The 26,833-nt window shown below is 36.1% G+C and overlaps 1 protein-coding gene across 1 annotated transcript in view; it reads right to left on the bottom strand.

The window, feature by feature from the left end:
* LOC149747983 (contactin-1-like) overlaps nt 1-26,833 on the bottom strand; it is a 114,219-nt gene that overhangs the window by 32,839 nt on the left and 54,547 nt on the right. The window contains exon 10 of the mRNA XM_089921573.1: nt 1,082-1,203. Coding sequence (XP_089777699.1) covers nt 1,082-1,203 — 122 coding nt within the window. The remainder of the gene's footprint in view (nt 1-1,081; nt 1,204-26,833) is intronic.

The raw sequence follows: 26,833 nt of genomic DNA, 5'->3' as shown, positions 1-26,833 counted from the left end.
TGGTGCTTCTCTGTTTTTCCACATGCACATGAAGTTCTTATAAGAAACAGTCTGAATTCATTGAATCTTCACAACTATTAAGAGGATCAAAATCAACTGAATCTTCTTTTTGTACTTTCACAGAAGAAACAATTTCTCAGCTATTTTCACAATAGTCTGAAACATGTAAGGAGGTACTGGCTGAAATCAACACTAATTACTCCAAAGGATTTCTAAGAGTTTCTGCTTATTCAGTAGAAGATATAAAATAATTTCAATCACTTTGGATGGCATCTACATGGAATTTTTGTTATTTTTATATATTTTTCAGAGTTCTTTTTTTTCCAGAAGGCTCATTCTTAGTCATGTTTTCATGGTGCTAAACCCTGAAATTTTAAATTCTTTCCAAATTCTTTTTAGGTTAAAAAAAGTGGAAAAAAAAGAAGGTTGACTTTCATTATGTCTGTAAGGAGTTTATTTTAAAAAATCAACAGAGTAGTTACTCCTTGCTAACCAACAGAAATTCTGGGGAATGCTTTAAGAAACCATTTTGTTTATCCTGAACAAATCAAATTCTCTCACTCTGAGTGGGAATTGAAATTCTTTTGTCAACATCTATATTTCTAACCAGTAATACCAGTCTTCTCCCAGTCATTTCATTATAAAATTTTGGGAGCCATTATTGACTATCTCTCCATAAGACTTGTGCCTTGTGTCTCCATGACTCGTGAGAGTGTGTTTTATACAGAGGGACTTTTGGATGTTGATTGATGATGATATACTAATATGCTTAAAATAACATAATTAGTTTTCAAGATATTGAAAGAAATATAAAATCTAGAAAGAAGTTTGAGACCAATGATTTGCTTTGACATTTATTTCACCTGGACTGTCCTACCTCTTGTTTCCCTTTCCTGGCTTTTCCATATTAGGTTCTTCAGAGTTTGTCAGAGCACCACTTCTCTTGCCCTCTACACCATCTGTTCCATCCTTATTCTTATAGCATTTTCCCATCCTTCTAAGTTACTTAGCTCAGTTAATGATTGCCATGTAATCAGAATGTTAAACATAGAGTCATTTTCAAAGTGCTTTTTCCTCTCACTTGCAATACACTCTCTTGGTCACCAAGTACAATTGATTCCATCTCCAACATCACTCTAGAATCTCTCTGCTCCACTTTCTCTCCTGTCTCTGCCCAGTGATCCAGGACCTCATCACCTCTTACTTAAACACAAGAAAAGTAAAAAGATGAAAAAACCAAAACCCACAAATCCAATCTGCCCCCTTTTCACAGTCTGTAATAACCTATACTCCAATTATACTACCTCCCTCTCCTTTTTGAATCCTGCATTAGAGACTCACTGAATGTGATGCCATTTTTACATATTCTCAGAGTCAACACTTGTTTCCTCAAACTCATACGCCCTATTATCCCCTTTTATGCCTGGAAAATGCTCATTGATCTTAAAAGACTCATCAAAGTATCATTCTTTTAGGTAACTGTGCATGAATTTAATGACTTCCTCCTCAGTGCTTGCTTGTACAACACTTAATACATTGTGCTGCCAATTATTTTTTCACCTGTCTTATTTATCTGTGACTTTATGGTTCCTTAAGAACAGAGACCATGTTCTTATTCATCTTCCAACTTCCAGGGACCAAGTCCTACCTAAGACATGTGGTGCTCAGTACATTTTTGTTGAATGAGTTGAACTAATTGTCCTGCTTCGGACCCCTCTCTGCTGTCATTCTACCCATGATCTCTCTTTCTCTAGGCATGTGTGAGAAGGACCATTCTTGAGAAAATGTGGTGCAATGAATTTTTTTCCCTATCAATTCTCCACTTCTTTGTAGAATCAAAATCAAGCAATCATCCCTTTTAACCAACATCCAGTAGAGTGCTCAAGATGTAAATATGAACAAACAAGGCTCTTCACTGATAGTCCATATTCTGAGGATGACTGTTAGCCAGAGGTTATTTTATAATTTGGATCAAAAGGAAATAGAATTCACTGAGAGAAATTAGCTGCACGTCAAAACTTTGCTATTTTTTCTTCTTGTGAGAGTTCTGCTAATAAACTTGTGAGCTTTTAAGTGTTATTTAACATCTTTCTTGCTTTCTGTAGTGTCTTGGCCAATTTTAAGTTGCAACTGTGTTCAGAATATAATCTTGGACCAGGAATACAAGACTGTTCCTTTAAAGGGACATATTTAGATAATATTTTAATTTGAACACATAATTTGTGCTTTAAGAATTTTAACTTTAAATCAGGTGAATTTTCCACTTGTACAGATAGAGTCTAAATAATTAAAAGAAAGTAATCTGAGTTTATTTAACTTCTTCAATGACCATTTGGATGCTGCCTCATTAGATAATGGTAGAGGCTGTGACAGATCCTGTCTACATAGTTAACAAAATGTGGTTTGGGTTTGGGTGCTGGAAATCTCACTTCTTCCTATCTGGCATTTACTACTCATTCTGCAATAATGAATTACTTATAGAAAGACCTTGGTATTTCTGGGTGTTTTCATTTATCCTCCATTGTGCCATGTCATTTCCCAGTATCAGGTTTTTGTTAAAAATTGCCACACAACATTAATCTTCTCTGGACATAGTATAGAGATTAAGAGTACACATATTAGAGCTATAAGTCATTTGAATCCTGACGTCTCTTTAACAGCGATGTGATTCTGGGCAAGTTACTTAAACTCTGATGCTCAGTTACTTCATCAGTCAAATGAGGTTAGTTTTACCTAATTGTGTCTTATAACAATAAAAGGTACAGAAAGTGCATTGCTATTATATAAAAATATGTCAGAGTTGGCAGCTTTTCCTATTGAAATTACTGGGAAGTTGTTTTTCTGATCTGTTCCATTTGTCAAGGAATAGATTGCCACTTATCTGTGGTAGCTGCAGGCCACATTCCAAAGAATTCTTTACTGGACTCAGGAAGGAAAAGGTACTGGGCCAAGCCCAAACTGAAGGGCATTTGCAAGGTAACAACTAAAATCTAGAAAACCATTCAAGACTAGCCACAAGGCATCACACTGTACTGACTACAATTTAGCCACTCTGGATTTCGAAGGTTGTACAAATTTGAAAACGGATCTTAGGTACTGAAGTGAGGCCTCTGCTTCTTTTAAAGTAAGAGCAGACCCTAGGCTATAATGCCCCAAATAGAAGCTGAGAAGACAGAGAAGGAAGTCACTGCTGAGAAAGGTACACAGACATGATCTACCTTGTAGTTAGAGTTACTGGATGTCTTAGCTAAGTAGGCAGTAACCATCTGGATGTGATTGAAATTTAATTCTGATCAACTCTGCTTCGATTTTTTTTTCTTTTTAAGATAGCTTCTCTAAGGTTTCATAGAAGAAAAAGAGCTTAACTGCCTAATATTTGTTCATGAATTCAATTTATACATAGTGAGAGCCTACTACTATTCTGCCCAGTGCTAGGGCAGAAACAGACTTTCTTCCCCCTGGAGATCACAGCTGAATCACAAGTCAACCACACTGGAGTGTTTTTTGTGCTCAGAATGCCCAAGACACCATGGAAGCAAAACTGAAATGAGGGGCAGCTGCAGGTGGTGGCACAAAAGGAGTTTTCTGGAGGAAAAGGGACCTGAGCTAAGAAAGAAGAGATGGGACAAAATATATGTATGTGCTTCACAAATGCCCTTCTATTGTGATAATAAAATATTTACCAAGAAATGCATACTAAAAACAGAGAATCTAATGAAAAGTAACCCTTGATATTCAAAAGGAAATAAACTCTTATTCTAAGCCACTGCTTTATAATAATCTAATTTTACTTAGTTATAGTTAATCCCCTCAGAGATATTAATTTCCATTTCATTAATCCATAGAACACTCCAAAATTATAAAAACATGAAAATACTTTAAAATTTAAGAAGATATTTCATCATGATATTCTTGAACATAAATTTAATAGAAGATGAATACACATTTTGTTAGACTGTATTTCAAATATAGTTGCTCAATGTAAGAGAAGTTATTAACCTGAGAAAATAGCCACAACAGAAACATCTACTACTTGGAAAAATATGTAATCTTTCATTTTAAAACTGGCAATGTTGCATTCCATCTACTTTTTAAAAGCCTGAGGATAAGCCACAGAGGATATTCTCTTCACTGACCATATAGCATATCGGTATAGAAAATATATTAAACATTAGAGACGTGGCATTTTAAAATTAACACAAATAAATAGGAATTTATCAAATTTGCACAAATGCATCCTATGACTTGACAATCTCTAAATCTAAATGTATATAAATACATTTAGTTCATCTTGTCACTAAAAAAATAATTCTCTAAATATGACATGGCAATTGATAATGTGATATGAAGACATTATTCTGTGTAAAGTACATTATTCATGTACTGGCTTGTACTGTTCACTGTAACTGCTGAAGATTAAATAAAATTATTGAGTAATTGCTATGCACTGTGATAAGCATTCTTGCCTATGCTATCAATAGGTTAATTTTAAAGACAAGAAATTTGCTCAAGTTTAAAGTAAGGAGAGAATACCATTTCATTTCTTGCTAAAGCAAAAACTGTCTGATCATATTCTCACTGTGATTTTCCATCTTTTATATAGCTAACGTTGCCTCATACACCTGACATGACAGCAAAACATATAATCTAGGATACTAGGCATTGACAACAATCATTAATTTATAGAGAAATGATTACAATCAAATGTGCTCTAGGAAATACTTATAACACTGAATTTAATATTGCCTGTAAAATATATGTCTTACTTTTCTTCCCAATATCAATGCTGGAACTCCTAGCATAATTTATTACTAATTTTATTAATCTCAAATTTTAGTAAAATAAATATTCATCCAGAAAGAATAACAAAGAGATTTTAAAATATGATATAATTTCGGGGCTTCCCTGGTGGCGCAGTGGTTGAGAGTCGGCCTGTGGATGCAGGGGACACGGGTTCGTGCCCTGGTCTGGGAAGATCCCACATGCCGCAGAGCGGCTAGCCCGTGAGCCATGGCCGCTGAGCCTGAGCGACCGGAGGCTGAGCTCCGCAACGGGAGAGGCCACAACAGTGAGAGGCCTGCGTACCGCAAAAAAAAAAAAAAAAAAAAAAAAAATCGTCCCTATTTTCACTTTAATTTCTTTGAGAACAATGTAAATTTCCCCCTTTCTGAATTAGGGAACTAGTTTATAAAATTTAGATATAGAATATTTGTATACTTCTTTTATCTGACCTAAAATATTGATTATTTAAATAAAATAACTGAATATAATTAATAGTTACAACTATATCTAATAGAAACTACTCCTTGAAGAATTAGAGAATAAGAAGACAATAGAGTAATTGGGGCTCTTGATTTAGTGATAAATTATATTCAATTGATAAACAGGCAAAAAAGAATTTAAAAAATCAAAGCAAGAAAACTCTATGTTAAATAATTCTCTTATGTTTTAACTGAACCTAAAGTTCTACAAAAGTGTAATAACTGAATAAATATGAGATATCTTTTTTGTAATGTAATTTAAATATACCTTAGTTTAAATATATTAATAATCATTTAAATTTTTTTGATAAAGACAGTGTTTTAATCCTAAGAAAAACACAAAATAATATGTGGCTTCAGAGAGCTGCAAAAAGATGTGTTCAACTATCAAAATCATCCATATAAAGGGCAAAGTTATTAACAAAACCATAAAATAACCAGGGTTTCCAGAAATGAGCGATCTTCTAAAGGACCAACTCTATGTTACCAGCAGAAAAATATATTCAATGAAAACATAAGAGACAGAAGCTAAATAATTTATCTGCATAGTACTTTATTCTCTACATCAAATTCACTTTGGATATCAGGTACCCATGACAATATATTTATATGTTTGGAGGGTTAGGCAGCCACTTATGGTGACAGTATAAAAAGAAAGAACATGTTTTCATTTATAAAAACCAAAGATTTCTCAAAAACCTTAGAATACATGAAGTTACTAAATTACTTGACGTACTTGGATGAATATAAGAATTATGATGGCCAAATGTTTCAAACGTGATGGCATCATTTTTTTATGCTTCCAATCTTTTTTCTTTTAAATTTGTTTGCTTTATGTTTTGGTTTGCTCCTTGGATTACAATCTCTTTGTAATTTTAGAATCACATATGTCAGTTTTCCATTTGTCATGAAAATTATTATAGTAAAAATATAAGCACTTTAAAATTGTGTCAATTTTTCTTCATTTTTAGCATTTTTTCTTTAGATTTTATTGGATCTTACATTTTACAATACACTCTTTATGACTTTATATGTTTTAAGAATTCTTTTTAACTTACATTTTAATCATAAAGCATATATTGGGAATCAAATACATGTGTCTTATAGTTCTAGAGAGTCAACACATGTTCTTAAGGCATTTATGATCTAAGTCTTTGAAGCATTTTAGTACATCAGTATTAATTTAGATCACTTACTTTTGCTAGTTTAATTGAAAAAATAAATATTGAGTCAAAATTCTTTGCCAGGTTCTTTGGAGAATAAAACATAAATATTTACTTATGAGTTATATGCTACCTCATTTTAAAAAGGCTTTAAGATAGTTTACAAAGATACATAAATTATGATAAAGAAAAAATATTAATTGAGGGGAAGGGAAATAAGTTTAGAAAAAATGAGACAAAGCTGAGATAATGATACATAAATAGCAACAACATCCACTAATGCTACTATTGAAAAACACTTTACCTATATTCACCTACATTCAGTTAAAATATACAATTCTCTATGTACTGATACTTTGCTGAAGGTATGTTGGAAATATGGCATTGAGTTTTGGCCAGGCAATTCAAATAGAAAAATAGATCAATCATATAGTTGAAAGATAAAAACAAGTATTGTGCTCAAGAAAAGTGTTCTACTTCTGGTCCTCAGACCAGAGAAAGGATGCAGCTTAAGGGACAGTGTCTCCCAGGGCAGTACCTGGAATAAAGGATGCTACACAATACTGGAAATGCATCTTCTCCCCCTACCATCACCCCTAGATCTTCTAAAGGAGAGTACTGTATTGAAGGAAGATATTGATAACCTATTTAGAGTGTGTATGTGTGGAGAATAAGGTTCCTATTAAATATGGTCCAGTAAGTAATATCTAAGGTGCCTACAGAGGACAATGGATTTATTTAGCTGTATGAATTTTTCTTGTGTGTGTGTGTGAAGCATGGGGTGGTGTTGAGAAGATAAATTTTTCTAGTATTTAGACAGAAGCGGTCTTTCTTCATATACTTCCTCTAATAAGATCTCACCTTCTCCATTAAATTGTGTACAGGAATTTGAAACATACTGATTTAATATTAAATATCAGACATTTTATTTAAATATTTATTTATTAGCCTGGCCCAGTGTCTTCACTTCTCTAAGTTCCACCTCACCTGAGAAAATTTTCAATCATGTTTCCATAAAAGGAGGACACTGTAGTACAGCAAACCATATCCTCAACTATCAAGGAATAGTATGGTATCAGATTTCGTGTAATTGTTTTTTGCTTTTGTTGGTTTTCTTCCTATAATGTTCCTCAATATAAGCCAATAGCACAATACCAAAGTACAATTCAATAAAAATCAATCCTATGAAGATGGAAAACACTGTCTTCTAAAGACACAGCTCACTGAAGTTTTAGATTGATCAGTTTATAAAATTGATTGGATCTCCTGGGAACAGATGGAAGGGGGTATCTGCATAGCCCATGCATTCTCTACAGGGACAATATGGCTTCCACGGAGGTGAAAATTGGTTCTTGTGAGGTGAAGAATATCTGGGCTATTACAATGTTTTTTGCATCTCCAAAGGGCTACAGTACATAAACAGATATGCAGTATTTCTGTGGTATTAAAATTTCATGGGTGGAAACAGCTGCTAAGAAAAAACATGTAAAAAGGCTTATGAGGGAGAAAAATAATGAAAAAAGATTGAGAAACTCTGGTACAGAGTATTATCTCTCCCAATCATTCTTCTATTTGGAATTGGGTGGCAAAGTTGTAAGGTACAGGAAAATAGATGTTAATTAATTAATTAATTAATTAATTATTATTTATTACTCACATAAAATATGGACACTATTGTTCTCATTTTACATGTAAAATATAGAATATACCTATGCTAAATAATCAAACCATATAAATAATAAAAATATATACAAATATATAAGAATATTGTAGGCCTCTTGATTAGAGGAGTTAAATTTGCAAATTTGCAAGATAATGGAAAAACAATTTAAAATCTCACAGAAACAGATTTATGATTTATGAGTTAGAGAGTTAATGGAAATGACCAAGGTTGACAAAAATCAGACAGAATATAAGTATGAATATGATCTAGTCCCATTCTGAGAAGATGAAAGTCATTGGAGGTTTTTGCATAGTTATTAAGACCTGACATATTTTTAAATGATCACTGTGGTCGTTCTGCTGAGAATGAATTGTAGGGTTGTAGCTAAGTGTAAATCAGAGAAAACAGTTGGATGGCTAATCAGTAATCCTGGAGACAAAGCATGATGGCTGGATCATGATGGTGGCAGCAGAGGTGGAGGTTTCTAGATATATTTTAGTGGTAAAATGAATAGGATTTCTTGATGAAATGAAACTAGTATATAGGAGGAAAAAAGAAGTCAAAGATGACTTCCAGGAAGACTGGAGATGCATTGTGGAGACAGGTGAAAGTGTAGGAAAAGTAAATATATATAAAGAAAAAAGTTTAATTTAGATATCCAAGTGGAGATAGTGATTAGACAGTTGGAGAAATCAGGGATTTATGTTTGAGAGTTTTTAGCATTTATTGCCTTGAAACAATAAGATTGCTTATGGGCTAAGAAGTATAGAGTTATTGGAAGGATGATCAAGAACCAGCAAAAGAGACATAGAACAGCATCTTATTAGGGAGGAGGAAAATTACAAGAGACTGGTGCCCAGAAAGCCAAGAAGGAGAAAGTGATCAACTGTATTCAAGCTGCTAAGAAATGGAGTAGGAGAGAACTAACTTCTGCATTAAAAATATGAAGGTCATTGGTGATCTTGACAAAGGCTATTTTGATAGAGGGTTGGGAGGATGCAAATTCAAAACAGGATTTGAGAAGGGGAATTAGAAACACTGAAGAGGGACAAATTATTTTTTGCATTTTGCTCTGTAGAAAATCATAGAACAATGCATTAGTTACAAGGGGAGATTTTCCTTTTTTCTTGTTGTTGTTGTTTGTTTGTTTTTATTTTCCCTTAACAATGGGCAAAATTGCAGAATTCTTGCATAGTGATGAGACAAATCAAATAGAAAAAAAAATGATGCAGAAGAGAAAAGAAAGAATGGCTGAAGCAATTTTCATGAATTAACAAGAGGCTATGGCATCTGGTTCACATGTGGACGGCTGCCCTTAGATAAGAATATGAAGCTCAGCCAGGGCATTAAGAAGGAAGGCAGAGCACATGGACACATATTTATGTGTTGGTTGCTTCCAATTCCTTCTATTTTCTCAGGGAAGCGGGAAGCAAGTTATTGACTAAAAAGGGAAGATAGGAAAGATACTTTGGAAATTTAAGGAAGAAGGAGGTATGTAATTGTTGTATAAGGGAGAGAAGAATAAAGATACTAGGAAAACCTAGTGGAATGGCCCAGTAGCACTGTGGGCCCACTTGACATGGTCATGAGTTCAAGGTGTAACCAGTCTTAATTTGGGGTATTTTTCTCTAGCCACCATTAAATGTGAGAGTGTAGGTTTTGAGTAAGTGGACAGTTAGATTTAATCCACAATTTTTCCAAGTGAGTATGATGAAGTGAGAGAAGTAAAAGGGTACCGGTATGTATGCCAAGGAGTAATGATAATTTATGGCTGTGGGATTTCAGCTAGATATGGAGAGATTGAGAAAGGTAGGGGACATAAGAAAAGTGGTGAGATAAAGGGTTTGTGGTTCCTGGTGGGTCAAAATTTTTCAGGAACCTGAGTACTAAAAAAAGTGAGAAGAAAATTAGGTGTCTTTCAGAGATGAGAATATTTGAGATTATGAAGACAGCAATGATAAGGGTAAAAGTGGAGCCATGGCAAGGACAACACAAATTGGATTAAGTGTTTCAAAGAACTGAGAGGACAGTGTGATGTAAGGATCATCGACATGTACATGGAAATCAGCAAAAGGTAGGAGAGAAGTAGTGTTGGAGAGAGTGCCAGTGCACCAAAATCTTCAAGGAATGAGTAGGAATGATCTCAGGGATTCATAGAAAACTTCAGGAAGGGGAAATAAGTGAGAGAAGTGGATGATATGAGGTTCTAAGCAGAGAACTTGAGACAAGAAAGAAGGAGGTTACAATGGAAGCATCATCAGGAAGGAAGGAGAGCACCTATCTTGCCACGAGGCCCAGTGTTCAAGGCATATGAATAGACTGCAGGAGGAGCAACATCATTGGGAGCGGAGTGGGCGGGGGGTGGAGTAAGGTTTCTGATAAATTAAGAAGGTGAAGGAAACATTCAGTGAAGAGATGAATATTATAAGAGGCTACTGATGACTGATAATGAATTCCAGAGGCAGAGTAGGAAGGTTTTAAGAACTAAGTTTGAACATAAATGATGCCAGAAAATGGGGCACAGAGTAGTATTAATCTGTTAGACTTGAGGGTCTCCAGGCAGTAGTGCTGGGGAAGTGGTGAATGCTGGGGATGGGGATTGAAGAGGAGATCTTGGTGGGAGTACATGGAGTTCTGCTTGTATGCAGGCATAAAATATGAGAAAAGTTGTGTTTAATCAAAATTTGGATTCAACCATGTGAGGAGCATAAAGAGAGAATGAGGCAAGGTATAGTGGTTTTAATTATGAACTATGGAATCTGAGCTCTTTAAGGCCGCAACTGAGGACATCAAGGAGAATGAGGGAAAGGAAAACAAGTGATAGGGTCAGTGGCAGGTCTGGATGGGGGAAGGTGAAAGAACTGTTGGAGATGGAAGGAGATTTGAAGGAATGAACTGGAAAGATAACAGTTAGTGGTCAGAGAATAAAAGCTTAAACTTAAAATTTTAATTTTTTGTAGCTATTGGTAAAGCCAAGATTTGCAAGGATTTTTGTGTCATAGACACCTTGGCATCCTGTGAATCTCTGAGAACACTGAAAATAATGCTTTTACATACATAAAATACAATACATAGAGTTAAAAGGAAACACATTACATTAAAATGCATTTTTAAAATATCAAGAAAACAAATATATGTTTGTTAACACATAAAATAGTGTGCTTATTAGAACATTACATAATAAGAAATTGGATATAGTCTAATAAATATATTTTTTGAAGAAGCGATATTGCAACAGGTGAACTATTATATGAGAATATCTGGGATTGTTACTGGTGACAGTGATTTGTAGCTTAAATTCATATTTGAAGAAATCATAAATTTTAGTTAGAAATTAATTAAATGTTTTATTAATTATTTCTCAGTCAAGTTTCAGGGACCACTCAAGTTCTAATTCACATTCAAGTCTGTGAAGCCCTGTCTAGATTGTAATCATGGGTGGGTGGCTGAGGCAGGCAGAGGGCAAAATCATCAAGAAACAGGAATTAAGAGGCCAGGACATTGGAAGGATCATCTCCACACATGTTGATATTCAAAGATTTCAGAACTTCCAGGTATATCTAGACTTTGAGGCAATGACTTTGGGCTAAGTGTCTTGTTGCGCTACTCCTTTGTAATCTACAGTATCCTTGACTCTTCCTAAGTCCTCTGTAACCTACAACAAACACCCTTCCATCTTTCTGCTTCTCACCGCCACGTGAGGAAGGCTGGCGATTTGCTTTAGAGATGAGAGGCAATTTTTCAGGGTTTGCCTGGAGTGATAGGTTGTAGAAGAAAGACTACTGGATGGAGAAATTCATACTCTTGGATTATGTTCCAAATGATTTATTTTCTCTTTATCTGGCTCATTTTGCATAGAAAGTGCCCTTGGAATGTCATTTGCTTCATTACATTGCTTTTATACTGTGAATAACCTACCAAAGAATCTGGCTTTTAGCCGTACTCAACTATGAAAAGTACTTTGAGACCTAAACATTCCTTCATCAATCACTAAAGTTGGTCCCTAATGTAGTATCAAATGGGCCATTTTAATATGCTGATATATCACTTGCCAGTTTAAGTGTTATATTCCCTCTTATTGGAGCATTAAAGGTTTCCTGTTCTATTTGTGACAATTTTGCAGGAATTTATTTTTAAAAATAACAAGCTCATTTTCTTTTCTAAATGGTTTTCAGATTTATGTTACAGTGAGTAAGTGTGAAACCTCAGGAGAGAAAATTTAAAACCCAACTCTCTTTCTCAGCACAGACAATTGCCTCTATATATTCCTAAGAAGGTTACAAATTTCAACAGAGCCTATAATTTTTCATAGGAAAATTAATTTTGAAATAGTACTTTAATGGTTGATGTATATATCATTTTAAGATAATATAATTATTTTAATTCACTTATTTGTTGCTCTTCTTTCAGGAGAGAATATAAAGTAATATCTTTTTAAAAATTTTTTTTAGTCTTTTTTTTTTTTTACATCTTTATTGGAGTATAATTGCTTTACAATAGTGTGCTAGTTTCTGCTTTATAACAAAGTGAATCAGTTATACATATACATATGTTCTCATATCTCTTACCTCTTGCGTCTCCCTCCCTCCCACCCTCCCAATCCCACCCCTCTAGATGGTCGCAAAGCACCGAGCTGATCTCCCTGTGCTCTGCGGCTGCTTCCCACTAGCTATCTATTTTACGTTTGGTAGTGTGTATATGTACATGCCACTCTCTCGCTTTGTCACAGCTTACCCTTCCTCCTCCCCATATCCTCAAGTCCATTCTCTAGTAGGTCTGTGTCTTTATTCCTGTCTTACCCCTAGGTTCTTCATGACATTTTTTTTTTCTTAAATTCTATATATATGTGTTAGCATACGGTATTTGACTTTCTCTTTCTGACTGACTTCACTCTGTATGACACACTCTAGGTCCATCGACCTCATTACAAATAGCTCAATTTCGTTTCTTTTTATGGCTGAGTAATATTCCATTGTGTATATGTGCCACATCTTTTTTATCCATTCATCTGATGATGGACACTTAGGTGGTTTCCATCTCCCGGCTTTTGTAAATAGAGCTGCAATGAACATTTTGGTACATGACTCTTTTTGAATTATGGTTTTCTCAGGGTATATGCCCAGCAGTGGGATTGCTGGGTCATATGGTAGTTCTATTTGTAGATTTTTAAGGAACCTCCATACTGTTCTCCATAGTGGCTGTACCAATTCACATTCCTACCAGCAGTGCAAGAGTGTTCCCTTTTTCCCACACCCTCTCCATCATTTATTGTTTCTAGATGTTTTGCTGATGGCCATTCTGACTGGTGTGAGGTGATATCTCATTATAGTTTTGATTTGCATTTCTCTAATGATTATGAAGTTGAGCATTCTTTCATGTGTTTGTTGGCAGTCTGTATATCTTCTTTGGAGAAATGTCTATTTAGGTCTTCTGCCCATTTTTGGATTGGGTTGTTTGTTTTTTTGTTATCGAGCTGCATGAGCTGCTTTTAATTTTTGGAGATTAATCCTTTGTCAGTTGCTCCATTTACAAATATTGTCTCCCATTCTGAGGGTTGTCTTTGGGTCTTGTTTATGGTTTCCTTAGCTGTGCAAAAGCTTTTAAGTTTCATTAGGTCCCATTTGTTTATTTTTGTTTTTATTTCCATTTCTCTAGCAGGTGGGTCAAAAAGGATCTTGCTGTGAATTATGTCATAGAGTGTTCTGCCTATGTTTTCCTCTAAGAGTTTGATAGCTTCTGGCCTTACATTTAGGTCTTTAATCCATTTTGAGCTTATTTTTGTGTATGGTGTTAGGGAGTGATCTAATCTCATACATTTACATGTACCTGTCCCGTTTTTCCAGCACTAATTATTGAAGAGGCTGTCTTTTCTCCACTTTACATTCCTATATCCTTTATCAGAGACAAGGTGACCATATGTGTGTGGGTTTATCTCTGGGCTTTCTATCCTGTTCCATTGATCTATATTTCTGTTTTTGTGCCAGTACCATACTGTCTTGATTACTGTAGCATTGTAGTTTAGTCTGAAGTCAGGGAGCCTGATTCCTCCAGCTCTGTTTTTCTTTCTCAAGATTGCTTTGGCTATTCGGGGTCTTTTGTGTTTCCATACAAATTGTGAAATTTTTTGTTCTAGTTCTCTGAAAAATACCAGTGGTAGTTTGATAAGGATTGCATTGAATCTATAGATTGCTTTGGGTAGTAGAGTCATTTTCACAATATTGATTCTTCCAATCCAAGAACATGGTATATCTCTCCATCTACTTGTATCATCTTTAATTTCTTTCATCAGTGTCTTATAATTTTCTGCATACAGGTCTTTTGTCTCCTTAGGTAGGTTTATTCCTAGATATTTTATTCTTTGTGTTGCACTGGTAAATGGGAGTGTTTTCTTGATTTCACTTTCAGATTTTTCATCATTAGTGTATAGGAATGCCAGAGATTTCTGTGCATTAATTTTGTTTCCTGCTACTTTACCAAATTCATTGATTAGCTCGAGTAGTTTTCTGGTAGCATTTTTAGGATTCTCTATGTATAGTATCATGTCATCTGCAAACAGTGACAGCTATACTTCTTCTTTTCCGATTTGGATTCTTTTTATTTCCTTTTCTTCTCTGATTGCTGTGGCTAAAACTTCCAAAACTATGTTGAATAAGAGTGGTGAGAGTGGGCAACCCTGTGTTGCTCCTGATCTTAGTGGAAATGGTTTCAGTTTTTCACCATCGAGGACGATGTTGGCTGTGGGTTTTTCATATATGGCCTTTATTATGTTGAGGAAAGGTCCCTCTATGCCTACTTTCTGGAGGGTTTTTATCATAAATGGTGTTGAATTTTGTCGAAAGCTTTCTCTGCATCTATTGAGATGATCATATGTATTTTCTCCTTCAATTTTTTAATATGATGTATCACATTGGTTGATTTGCATATATTAAAGAATCCTTGCATTCCTAGAATAAACCCCACTTGATCATGGTGTATGATCCTTTTAATGTGCTGTTGGATTCTGCTTCCTAGTTTTTTGTTGAGGATTTTTGCATCTATGTTCATCAGTGATATTGGCCTGTAGTTTTCTTTCTCTGTGACATGCTTGTCTGGTTTTGGTATCAGGGTGATGGTGGCCTCGTAGAATGAGTTTGGGAGTATTCCTCCCTCTGCTATATTTTGGAAGAGTTTGAGAAGGATAGGTGTTAGCTCTTCTCTAAATGCTTGGTAGAATTCACCTGTGAAGCCATCTGGTCCTGGGCTTTTGTTTGTTGTTAGATTTTTGATCACAGTTTCAATTTCAGTGCTTGTGATTGGTCTGTTCATATTTTCTATTTCTTCCTGATTCAGTCTTGGCAGGTTGTGCTTTTCTAAGAATTTGTCCATTTCTTCGAGGTTGTCCATTTTATTGGCATAGAGTTGCTTATAGTAATCTCTCATGATCTTTGGTATTTCTGCAGTGTCAGTTGTTACTTCTCCTTTTACATTTCTAATTCTATTCATTTGAGTCTTCTCCCTTTTTTTCTTCATGGGTCTGGCTAATGGTTTATCAATTTTGTTTATCTTCTCAAAGAACCAGCTTTTAGTTTTATTGATCTTTTCTATCATTTCCTTCATTTCTTTTTCATTTATTTCTGATCTGATCTTTATGATTTCTTTCCTTCTGTTAACTTTGGGGTTTTTTTGTTCTTCTTCCTCTAATTGATTTAGGTGCAAGGTTAGGTTGTTTATTCGAGATGTTTCCTGTTTCTTAAGGCAGGATTTTATTGCTATAAACTTCCCTCTTAGAATTGCTTTTGCTGTATCCCATAGGTTTTGGGTCATCGTGTCTCCATTGTCATTTGTTTCTAGGTATTTTTTGATTTCCTCTTTGATTTCTTCAGTGATCACTTCGTTATTAAGTAGTGTATTGTTTAGCCTTCATGTGTTTGTATTTTTTACAGATCTTTTCCTGTAATTGATATCTAGTCTCATAACGTTTTGGTCGGAAAAGATACTTGATACAATTTCAATTTTTTTAAATTTACCAAGGCTTGATTTGTGACCCAAGATATGACCTATCCTAGAGAATGTTCCATGAGCACTTGAGAAAAATGTGTTTTCTATTGTTTTTGAATGGAATGTCCTATAAATATCAACTAAGTCCATCTTGTTTAATGTATCATTTAAAGCTTGTGTTTCCTTATTTATTTTTATTTTGGATGATCTGTCCATTGGTGAAAGTGGGGTGTTAAAGTCCCCTACTCTGAATGTGTTACTGTTGATTTCCCCTTTTATGGCTGTTAGTATTTGCCTTATGTATTGAGGTGCTCCTATATTGGGTTCATAAATATTTACAATTGTTATATCTTCTTCTTGGATCGATCCCTTGATCATTATGTAGTGTCCTTCTTTGTCTCTTCTAATAGTCTTTATTTTAAAGTCTATTTTGTCTGATTGCTACTCCAGCTTTCTTCTGATTTCCATTTGCATGGAATATCTTTTTCCATCCCCTCACTTTCAGTCTGTATGTGTCTCTAGGTCTGAAGTGGGTCTCTTGTAGACAGCATATATATGGGTCTTGTTTTTGTATCCATTCAGCCCGTCTGTGTCTTTTGGTGGGAGCATTCATCCAGTTATATTTAATGTAATGATTGATATGTAAGTTCTTATTCCCATTTTCTTATTTGTTTTGTGTTTGTTATTGTAGGTCTTTTCCTTCTCTTGTGTATCTTGCTTAGAGAAGTTCCTTTAGCATTTGTTGTAAAGCTGGTTTGGTGGTGCTGAACTCTCTCAGCTTTTGCTTCTCTGTAAATGTTTTAATTTCTCCATCAAATCTGAATGAGATATTTACTGGGTAGAGTAATCTTGGTTGTAGGTTTTTCTCCTTCATCACTTTAAATATGTCCTGCCAGTCCCTTCTGGCTTGCAGAGTTTCTGCTGAAAGATCAGCTGTTAACCTTATGGGGATTCCCTTGTGTGTTATTTGTAGTTTTTCCCTTACTGCTTTTAATATGTTTTCTTTGTATTTAATTTTTGACAGTTTGATTAATATGTTTCTTGGTGTGTTTCTCCTTGGATTTATCCTGTATGGGACTCTCTGTGCTTCCTGGACTTGATTAACTATTTCCTTTCCCATATAAGGGAAGTTTTCAACTATAATGTCTTCAAATATTTTCTCAGTCCCTTTCTTTTACTCTTCTTCTTCTGGAAGCCCTATAATTTGAATGTTGGTGCATTTAATGTTGTCCCAGAGGTCTCTGAGACTGTCCTCAGTTCTTTTCATTGTTTTTTTTTTCTTTTTTCTGCTCTGGAGTAGTTATTTCCACTATTTTATCTTCCCGGTCACTTATCCGTTCTTCTGCCTCGGTTATTCTGCTATTGATCCCATCTAGAGTATTTTTAATTTCATTTATTGTGTTGTTCATCATTGTTTGTTTCATCTTTAGTTCTTCTATGTCCTTGTTAAATGTTTCTTTCATTTTCCCTATTCTATTTCCAAGATTTTGGATCATCTTTACTATCATTATTCTGAATTCTTTTTCAGGTAGAGTGCCTATTTCCTTTTCTTTTGTTAGGTCTGGTGGGTTTTTATCTTGCTCCTTCATCTTCTGTGTGTTTTTCTGTCTTCTCACTTTGCTTATCTTACTGTGTTTGGGGTCTCCTTTTTGCAGGCTGCAGGTTCGTAGTTCCTGTTGTTTTTGGTGTCTGTCCCCAGTGGCTAAAGTTGGTTCAGTGGGTTGTGTAGGCTTCCTCGTGGAGGGGGCTAGTGCCTGTGTTCTGGTGGATGAGGCTGGATCTTGTATTTCTGGTGGGCAGGTCCACGTCTGGTGCTGTGTTTTGAGGTGTCTGTGGACTTATTATGATTTTAGGCAGCCTTTCTGCTAATGGGTGGGGTTGTGTTCCTGTCTTTCTGGTTGTTTGGCATAGGGTGTCCAGCACTGTAGCTTGCTGGTCGTTGAGTGAAGCTGGGTGCTGGTGTTGAGATGGAGATCTCTGGGAGATTTTCGCCATTTGATATTATGTGGAGCTGGGAGGTCACTTGTGGACCAGTGTCCTGAAGTTGGCTCTCCCACCTCAGAGGCAGAGCCCTAACTCCTGGCTGCAGCACCAAGAGCCTTTCATCCACACGGCTCAGAATAAAAGGGAGAAACATTAGAAAGAAAGAAAGAAAGTAAGAAAGAGAAAGAAAGAAAGAAAGAAAGAAAGAAAGAAAGAAAGAAAGAAGGAAAGAAAGAAGGGAGGGAGGGAGGGAGGGAGGGAAGGAAGGAGGAAAGAAAAAAAGAAAGGAAGAAAGAAAGAGAGTGAAAGAAAGAAAGAAAGAGAAAGGAAGGAAGGAAAGAGGGAAGGAAGGAAGGAAGGAAGAAAGAAAGAAAAGAAAGAAAGAAGGAAAGAGGATAAAATAAATTAAAGTAAGATAAAATAAAGTTATTAAAATAAAAAATTATTAAGAAAACAATTTTTTTAAAAAAGAAAAAAAAAAAAACAAAAAAACGGACGGATAGAACCCTAGGACAAATGGTGACAGCAAAGCTATACAGACAAAATCTCACACAGAAGCATACACATACATACTCACAAAAAGAGGAAAAAATAATAAATCTTGCTCTCAAAGTCCACCTCCTCAATTTGGGATGATTCGTTGTCTATTCATGTATTCCACAGATGCAAGGTACATCAAGTTAATTGTGGAGCTTTAATCCTCTGCTTCTGAGGCTGCTGGGAGAGATTTCCCTTTCTCTTCTTTGTTCGCACAGCTCCCGGGGCTCAGATTTGTATTTGGCCCTGCCTCTGCGTGTAGGTCGCCAGAGGGCGTCTTTTTTCGCTCAGACAGGACGGGGTTAAAGGAGCAGCTGCTTCGGGGACTCACTCACTCAGGCCGGGGGGGGAGGGAGGGGCACAGAGTGCGGGGCGAGCCTGCGGCGGCAGAGGCCGGCAGGACGTTGCACCAGCCTGAGGCGCGCTGTGCGTTCTCCTGGGGAAGTTGTCCCTGGATCCCCGGACCCTGGCAGTGGCAGGCTGCACAGGCTCCCCAGAAGGGAGGTGTGGATAGTGACCTGTGCTCGCACACAGGCCCCTTGGTGGCGGCAGCAGCAGCCTTAGCGTCTCCCGCCTGTCTCTGGGGTCCGCCCTGTTTAGCCACGGCTCGCGCCCATCTCTGGAGCTCCTTTAAGCAGCACTCTTAATCCCCTCTCCTAGCGCACCAGGAAAGAAAGAGGGAAGGAAAAGTCTCTTGCCTCTTCGGCAGGTCCAGACTTTTCCCCAGACTCCCCCCGCGGCTAGCTGTGGTGCACTAACCCCCTGCAGGCTGTGTTCACGCCGCCAACCCCAGTCCTCTCCCTGGGTTCTAAGCTTTAAAGCCCGAGCTTCAGCTCCCAGCCCTGCCCACCCCGGTGGGTGGGCAGATAAGCCTCTCCGACTGGTGAGTGCTGGTCGGCACCGATCCTCTGTGCAGGAATCTCTCTGCTTTGCCCTCTGCACCCCTGTGGCTGTGCTCTCCTGCGTGGCTCCGAAGCTTTCCCCCTCTGCCACCCACAGTCTCCGCCTGCGAAGGGGCTTCCTAGTGGGTGGAAAGTTTTCCTCCTTCACAGCTCCCTCCCACTGGTGCAGGTTCTGTCCGTTTTCTTTTGTCTCTGTTTATTCTTTTTTCTTTTGCCCTACCCAGGTACGTGGGGGAGTTTCTTGCCTTTGGGGAGGTCTGAGGTCTTCTGCCAGCATTCAGTAGGTTTTCTGTAGGAGTTGTTCCACGTATAGATGTATTCCTGGTGTATCTGTGGGGAGGAAGGTGATCTCCGCGTCTTACTCTTCCGCCATCTTCCTGATTCCCCTAAAGTAATATCTTATAATTTGAGGGAGGTACATTTATCCTAATATTCCTTCCTTAGGATCATAGAATATTTCCAACCCACTTGAGTGTACAGAACAGATATCTTAATGTACTATTTTAAGCCACCAATATATAAACATTCATAAAATGCAAAATTGAGTTTACTAATAATTAAAACTATACATTTAAGATATACCATTGCACAAGATTACCCATCTTATGACTAATTTATTGATGCATAATATTATGACCCATTATAATATTTGTTGAAACTTTATATTCCACAAAACTTGGTATTATGCAAACAAGGTAAAATAAACAGATTACTATTTAGTAAGACTGTAATTTTGCTGATACCCAAAATTCAGAAAAAGAAAGCCCATTTTGAATGTACCATTGGTTCATTTTCTGAAACTTCTTCAATGTACTTACATTCTTCAAAAATGTTAAATTCCTTAATTTACGACTCTGTTTCGGAAAGCACTTATTACATATGGAAATCCCTTCTCAAGCTTGGTTCCAATTTTAGTTACATCAACAGTATTCTTTCTAGATTCCATCCTCCTAGTATAATTTCCTAAATGTAGAAAATACCACCAAATGCAGCTCTTGAGGGGAAGGGATTGTCTCACAGATTTAAGTATTGTGGACTATATAATCTAAAATGCAAAACAAAACAAAGACATGTAGAATTCTCCTGTGACAGTAATAACTTAAACTGTTCCTATGCCTATTTACCTACTTACATGTTCTTTAACAGTGGTAGTGACAAATATATAATTTTAAGGATAAACTTGTGTTTACTGACTTTGGATTAGAGTTCTCTCAACTTAGTTTATTGACATACTCTTTGGTTACTTGTTTGACATCGTAAATCTTTGTTTTACTCTCAGGATCCATGTTGGTGATCACTGTTTATTATCTAAATAAAAAATAATCCTGCCTAAATTTTCTGCTTTTGAAGCTAACTTTCTAGACTTCCTATAACATTCCTCTCTCTTCTTCTGCATTTTTATGAAGTTGCCTTTGACCTAGTTTCTTCTTCTTCCTTTTCCTACATCCATGTTTATTTACCTCTCTATTTAATTTTTAATATTAAGCAGAAATCTTTTTCTCTTTGCTTCCTTGTGAATACAGTCTCCATTTTTTGCTCAGATGTTCATTCCTCAATAATGATTTTTCCATCTTCAGATTTGTGGTAAATTTTATCACATTGAGCAATCATGGAAATGCCATATTATTTATTTAAGGGTAGACTTGTGACTCAGTTCTAGACAATATGGGAAAGATTTTCTGAGGGCCTTCTGGGAAAGGTCATTCATTTTAAGAATAGAGTTTCAAAAGAGAGAGACCCCTTCTTTCTTGGACATCATCAGGCCTCTTTGTAATAATTCCTAGCACTGCAGCAGCCATCTTGCAACCACAGAGAGGCTTAGATGAGCCTTAGAATGAACCTGATTCTGAAACCTCCCAAGTAGAGAAAGCTGGGGAGGGGGGAGGGGAAACTGGTCCTTGATTATATGTTTGAGACACTGATTTCACGAAAGACATAAGACCTACCTATCTCTCAAGCAATTTTGAGTTGAGAGTTTGTTACTGACAGCTGGAAATATTCTAATAGATTAAAAACTCTCTGTCCAGCTATTTAAATTTTTCTTTAACTAAAAGTAATGAATCCTTTTTTCCCTTGATCTCCTATTATATTAACAATAACTTTGGGCAACACCAACAACAATCTGCTATCTCTATTTCTGTATCAGACTGGTATGGGTTGTAGATACGTATACAATTATGCCAAGTGGTTCTCTGACAAATTCATTATCTGATCTCAGCTGGATTCTCAGTTTTGCTAGATAATTTTTTAAAAATCATATACACCTGGATGTCTAATAGATGTAGTATGAGGTAGCATGCCAAAATTTGAACTCCTAATTATTTTCTCTAGTGATCTATTTTCAGTAGATGATTCTGTTAAGTAGATATTCTGTTGGCCATTTAAGTAGATGATTCCACTGGTTAATCTAAATTCCTAAGAGTTATGCCAATTCCTTTTTCACACCCCTTATCATCAGAAAATATTGTTAGGTCTTCTTCCAAATAAATACTGACTATAACTATTTCTCACTTCTTCTACTGTGACCACGCTAGTCAAAGCTGACTTCATCTCTTACTTGGACTATCATCACCTTTTGGCTACTATTTCCTGCCCTCCTTATTTTCTGATATTTACAGAGATTTTCCCCACAATTCACAGGATTTCTACTTCCTTTCAAGGAATAGCAAACATACAACTTGTATAATATAAATCTGATCATATCAGTCCACATTTTAAAATACTTCAGTAGTTTCTTGTCACACTTAGAGTAAATTCCAAAGTCCTTAAGCTTGTTATGATTCAGGTCCTATCTACCTCTCCAGACTCGTTGTGCCCACTCTCCCCATGGCTTGCTCGGCCCCAGTCACACTGGCCTCCTTGCTGGAACACTGAACATTCAAACCTATTCTTTGCTTGGGGCTTTTTAATGTTCTTGTAGAAATATTTTTCTTTCCAGATAACTGCATGGACAATTTCCTCACTTCATTTGATTTTCTTTTCCACCCCGTCAGAGCAGGCTTTTCCTGCCACTCTTATTGAAAAACATGTTTTGAAAGGATAAATGTACCCTAATGTCCATTGCAGCACTCTTTACAATAGCCAAGACATGGAAGCAACCTAAACATCCATCAACAGATGAATGGGTAAAGAAGATGTGGTACATATATACCATGGAATATTACTCAACCATTAAAAAGAATGAAATAATGCCATTTGCAGCAACCTGGATGGACCTGGAGATTATCATCCTAAATGAAGTAAGTCAGACAGAGAAAGACAAATATCATATGATATCACTTATATGCAGAATCTAAAAAAAAAAATATGATACAAATGAACTTATTTACAAAACAAGAACAGACTCACAAACTTAGAGAATGAATTTATGGTTACCAGGGAAGGGCAGAGGGGAGAGATAGACTGGGGGTTTGGGATTGACATGTACACACTGCTATGTTTAAAATAAAATGCCTTTCCATGGGACAGAAAAGAAAAAGAAAACATAGGCTCTAGCCCTCTTCCATCCCTCCTTACCCACCTGCCTCTGCTTTATTTTCTTCATACATTATCTCTATCTGACAAAATGTTATATATCAATAGATTGATTTTACCTCCTCCCTATAGTATGTAAGTTCTGTGTGGTTTGCATAGAGAAATAAGACCTTCACCCACACTATTTTATGGAAGTTTTTCTCTTGAAATTACCAATGATTTTATTATGGGCTGAATTTTACCCCTGAAAATTCATATGTTGAAGCCCTAATCCTTAGTACCTCATAATGTGACTGTATTGGGAGACAGAGTCTTTAAAGGGGTAATTAAGTTAAAATAGGTTATTGGGGTGGGCTCTAGTCCAATATGATTGGTGTTCTTATAAGAAGGGGAAATTAGAACACAGACCTACACAGAGGGAAGACCATGTGAGGACAGAGGGAGAAAATGGCCATCTACAAGCCAAAAAGAGAGGCCTCCAAAGAAGCCAAACCTGCCAACACCTTCATCTCAGACTTCTAGTCTTCAGAATTGAAAGAAAATACATTTCTGTTGTTTAAATCAGTCTGTGATACTTTGTTATGGCAGGCCTAGCCAACAAATACAGACCTGTAAAATACCAAATTCAATAGTTTTTCTCCACTCTTCAATTTTGTCAAACCCCTTTTTAGTCTTACAACTTTGAAATAAATTATGTAAATTAGTATTTTTAAAAATACTATTTAAAAACAACAGAAAACACCTGTATACTTATCAGCAGGCAAACAAATATTGATAACATTGTTACCATCCTATAAGCTTCTTCCTGATTGCCCCTCACAACACTGTGCTGAATTTTGTGTTAATCATTCTCTTTTGGGGGAAGCTTTACAGGTCATATATGTATCACTTTAAAGGTTGCTTTATTATATTCTTTTTGAACTTCATATAAATAAATTTACATTGTATCTATTATTCTATTACTTCTTGTTTATGTGCAATAAATATCTGAGAATTTTTATAACTGTTCATTATTTTGCTTAAAAATTAAACATATTGGGCTTCCCTGGTGGCGCAGTGGTTGAGAGTCCACCTGCCGATGCAGGGGACACGGGTTCGTGCCCCGGTCTGGGAAGATCCCACATGCCGCGGAGCAGCTGGGCCTGTGAGCCATGCCCTCTGAGCCTGCGCGTCCGGAGCCTGTGCTCCGCAACGGGAGAGGCCACAACAGTGAGAGGCCCACGTACCACAGAAAAAATAAAAAATAAAAATAAAACATATCAATCTAGTGTCAATAACATTTAAATACAAGTTTGAAAAATATTTGCTACAAATATGGCATGAAAATATTAAAAATCTTGCTTTATAAATTGGTCATAACAATTTAAAGAAAGTAATTAATAGTAAACAAAAAAAGAATATAAACAGAACTTCATAGAACTGAAACTAAGTAGCTATTAAATATAATATATTCATTGCAATAGTAATTAAATAATAAAAATTATGAGATAATATCTTTGCTTAATTAATGAAAAATTTTTGAATAGCAAAATGCTAGTAAAAAAAGACTTGTTTAATGATAAAATGTGGGCCTCGCTATTTGGATAGCAATTTGGCAATTGTCAAGTGTTTGCCAAGTCTTTGAAAAGTCCTGCCCTTTAATCCTGTATTTCCACTTCTAGGAATCTTTTCTAAGAAAAACTTGGAAATTCAGAAAAAAGGTCTGTATGCAGTAATATCCATTATGATGTTATCATAATACTGAAAAAGGAAATATGGGGAGTGACCAAATATAGTAGCCACATTGTTATCTGTGAGTCCTAGTGATCAGGTGATATTAATCATTATTTTCCATATCTTGGGCAAATCTCCCTTTTAGATATTTTCATGATATAGCTTTAATATCTTCAGCTTCTCTTATCCTATAATTTTAATGGTGCTTCTAATAATATGAATTTCTGTATCATGAAGTCAGTTTAGAAGTTAAAACATATTTATTTTCTCTCTTTTATTTAATTTAACTTTCCCTAAAAATCCATATTTAGCTTGGTTCTTCTTGTTAGTTTTGATGTAAACCTACTTATTTTTGGAGAAGGACATATTTTTCTTGGAATTTCATCACCATTCCTCTTGCTCCCTATGACCTCCTGACTATCTCTGGGGTAGAAATGTGAAAACAATATTTCCTAGATCTCTTGACACTGAGAGGCACTAAGGGGGTGAACTGGGAGGTCATAGAAAAGCAGAAGCCACTGCTGCTCTGGCTGTGGTGGGCAGGACTGTGGGCCTCAGCTGATATCAAAGGAAGGTGGTGCCACTGCCTTTGGGATTCATCTGTGGATCCCCTACTTTGGGACTGCAAGCAGATGGAACACCAGTGGGGGTTCCTTTCAACTACTTTGCTTTTCTTAAAACCAGCAGACATTCATTCTCACAGTTCTTGTAAAAGGTTTTCTTTTTTAAGACTCTAAATTAAATTATCCAGAGAGGTTTCATTTTTTTCCTGAAAGCTGCACCATCTTTCACTGACAGAGGAGAGAGAGGAAAGAATTTTATAGTATATGTGGGTCGATCCTGATTTTATTGGAAACTAGTTCAATCATTATAGAATTGATCAGAGATCTGTAATCTGTTGATTAAAGCTATTGATAGTCTAAGGGCTGCTTGTAAAATGGGTGAATTCCCTCCTCATCACCAACAGTGTTTAAGCTGATGTTGAGAGAGCATAAGTCATCAATGTCCTGCAGAGAATTCCAGCCCTTGGGAAGGAGTTGAACAAGATGGTCTAGACATTTCCCTCCAGCAAGCCTATGAATACTTTTATAATATTTTTATCTCTAACTTTTATATTCCACCTGAAAATTTTTACAAGAAACATTCTAAAATGTACATTTTTACCCTCTGAATAGTATGTAATATCTTCTTTAGTCATTTATCCTCAAAAAGATCTTGTAATTTGCTTTGTTTGCAGAGCAAGAAAAAAGTAAACTATCCTATATATTGATTCTTTCTGAAGAAGAATCTGCTTGTGCTGATTGGGTTTCATACTTTCTCTTTACTCACCAACCCCACCAATTCCCCTTTTGTTCCACTCCAATTTATTTTCTGCACTATAGCAAAAATGATCTTAAATCAGATTGCATCACTCATCTCCTAAAGGCTCCTCAATGTTTTCCCATTGAACATAGAATAAGGTACAAACTTCTGACAAAAGCCTTTAAGGACGGGATGAGGGAGAAAGTTAAAATGAGAGGAGAAGGGTATGAGATGAGTCTGATATGGAATCAAGGCCGTTCATGGCTTTTCCCCTCTCATCTCTCCAACTCATCCCACACCTCTACATAATGGTCACACTGGTCTCCTTGAACATGTCAGGCTCCTTCCCGGTACCTAGCACTCCTAGCCCCACTTGAGGGGTCTGGCTAGTTCCTTTTCTTTAGGCTTCAGCCTAAACATTTCCTACTTAAGGGAGGCTTGAACTGATCATCTCATTTAAATCAGTGTTACCTCTTTTATTCTCTATATTAGCCACTTATATTTTCCTTATAATCCTTAATAAAGCTAAATATAAATAAACTTTATTATTTGGTGTTAGTTCTTTATTTTCCTGATATCTACTAGTTTTCTTATTTTTTTAAATTGATTTACAATGTTGTGTTAGCTGCTGGTGTATGGCAAAGTAATTCAGTTTTATATATATATAGTTTTATATTTTTTTCCATTATAGTTTATTACAAGAGACTGAATGTAGTTCCCTGTGCTATACAGTAGTTACTTGTTTATCTATTTTATATAGAGTACTGTGTATCTGTTAATCTGAAACTCCTAATTTATCCCTCCCCCACCCCCTTTCCCCTTTGGTAACCATAAGTTTGTTTTCTATGTCTGTGAGTC

Source organism: Delphinapterus leucas, chromosome 11 (genome assembly GCF_059928025.1).
Source record: "Delphinapterus leucas isolate spDelLeu-1000000601 "Yukka" chromosome 11, BTC_Dleu_Yukka2, whole genome shotgun sequence".
Taxonomy (NCBI): Eukaryota; Metazoa; Chordata; class Mammalia; order Artiodactyla; family Monodontidae; genus Delphinapterus; species Delphinapterus leucas.
This window is presented reverse-complemented; position numbering and strand designations above follow the sequence as displayed.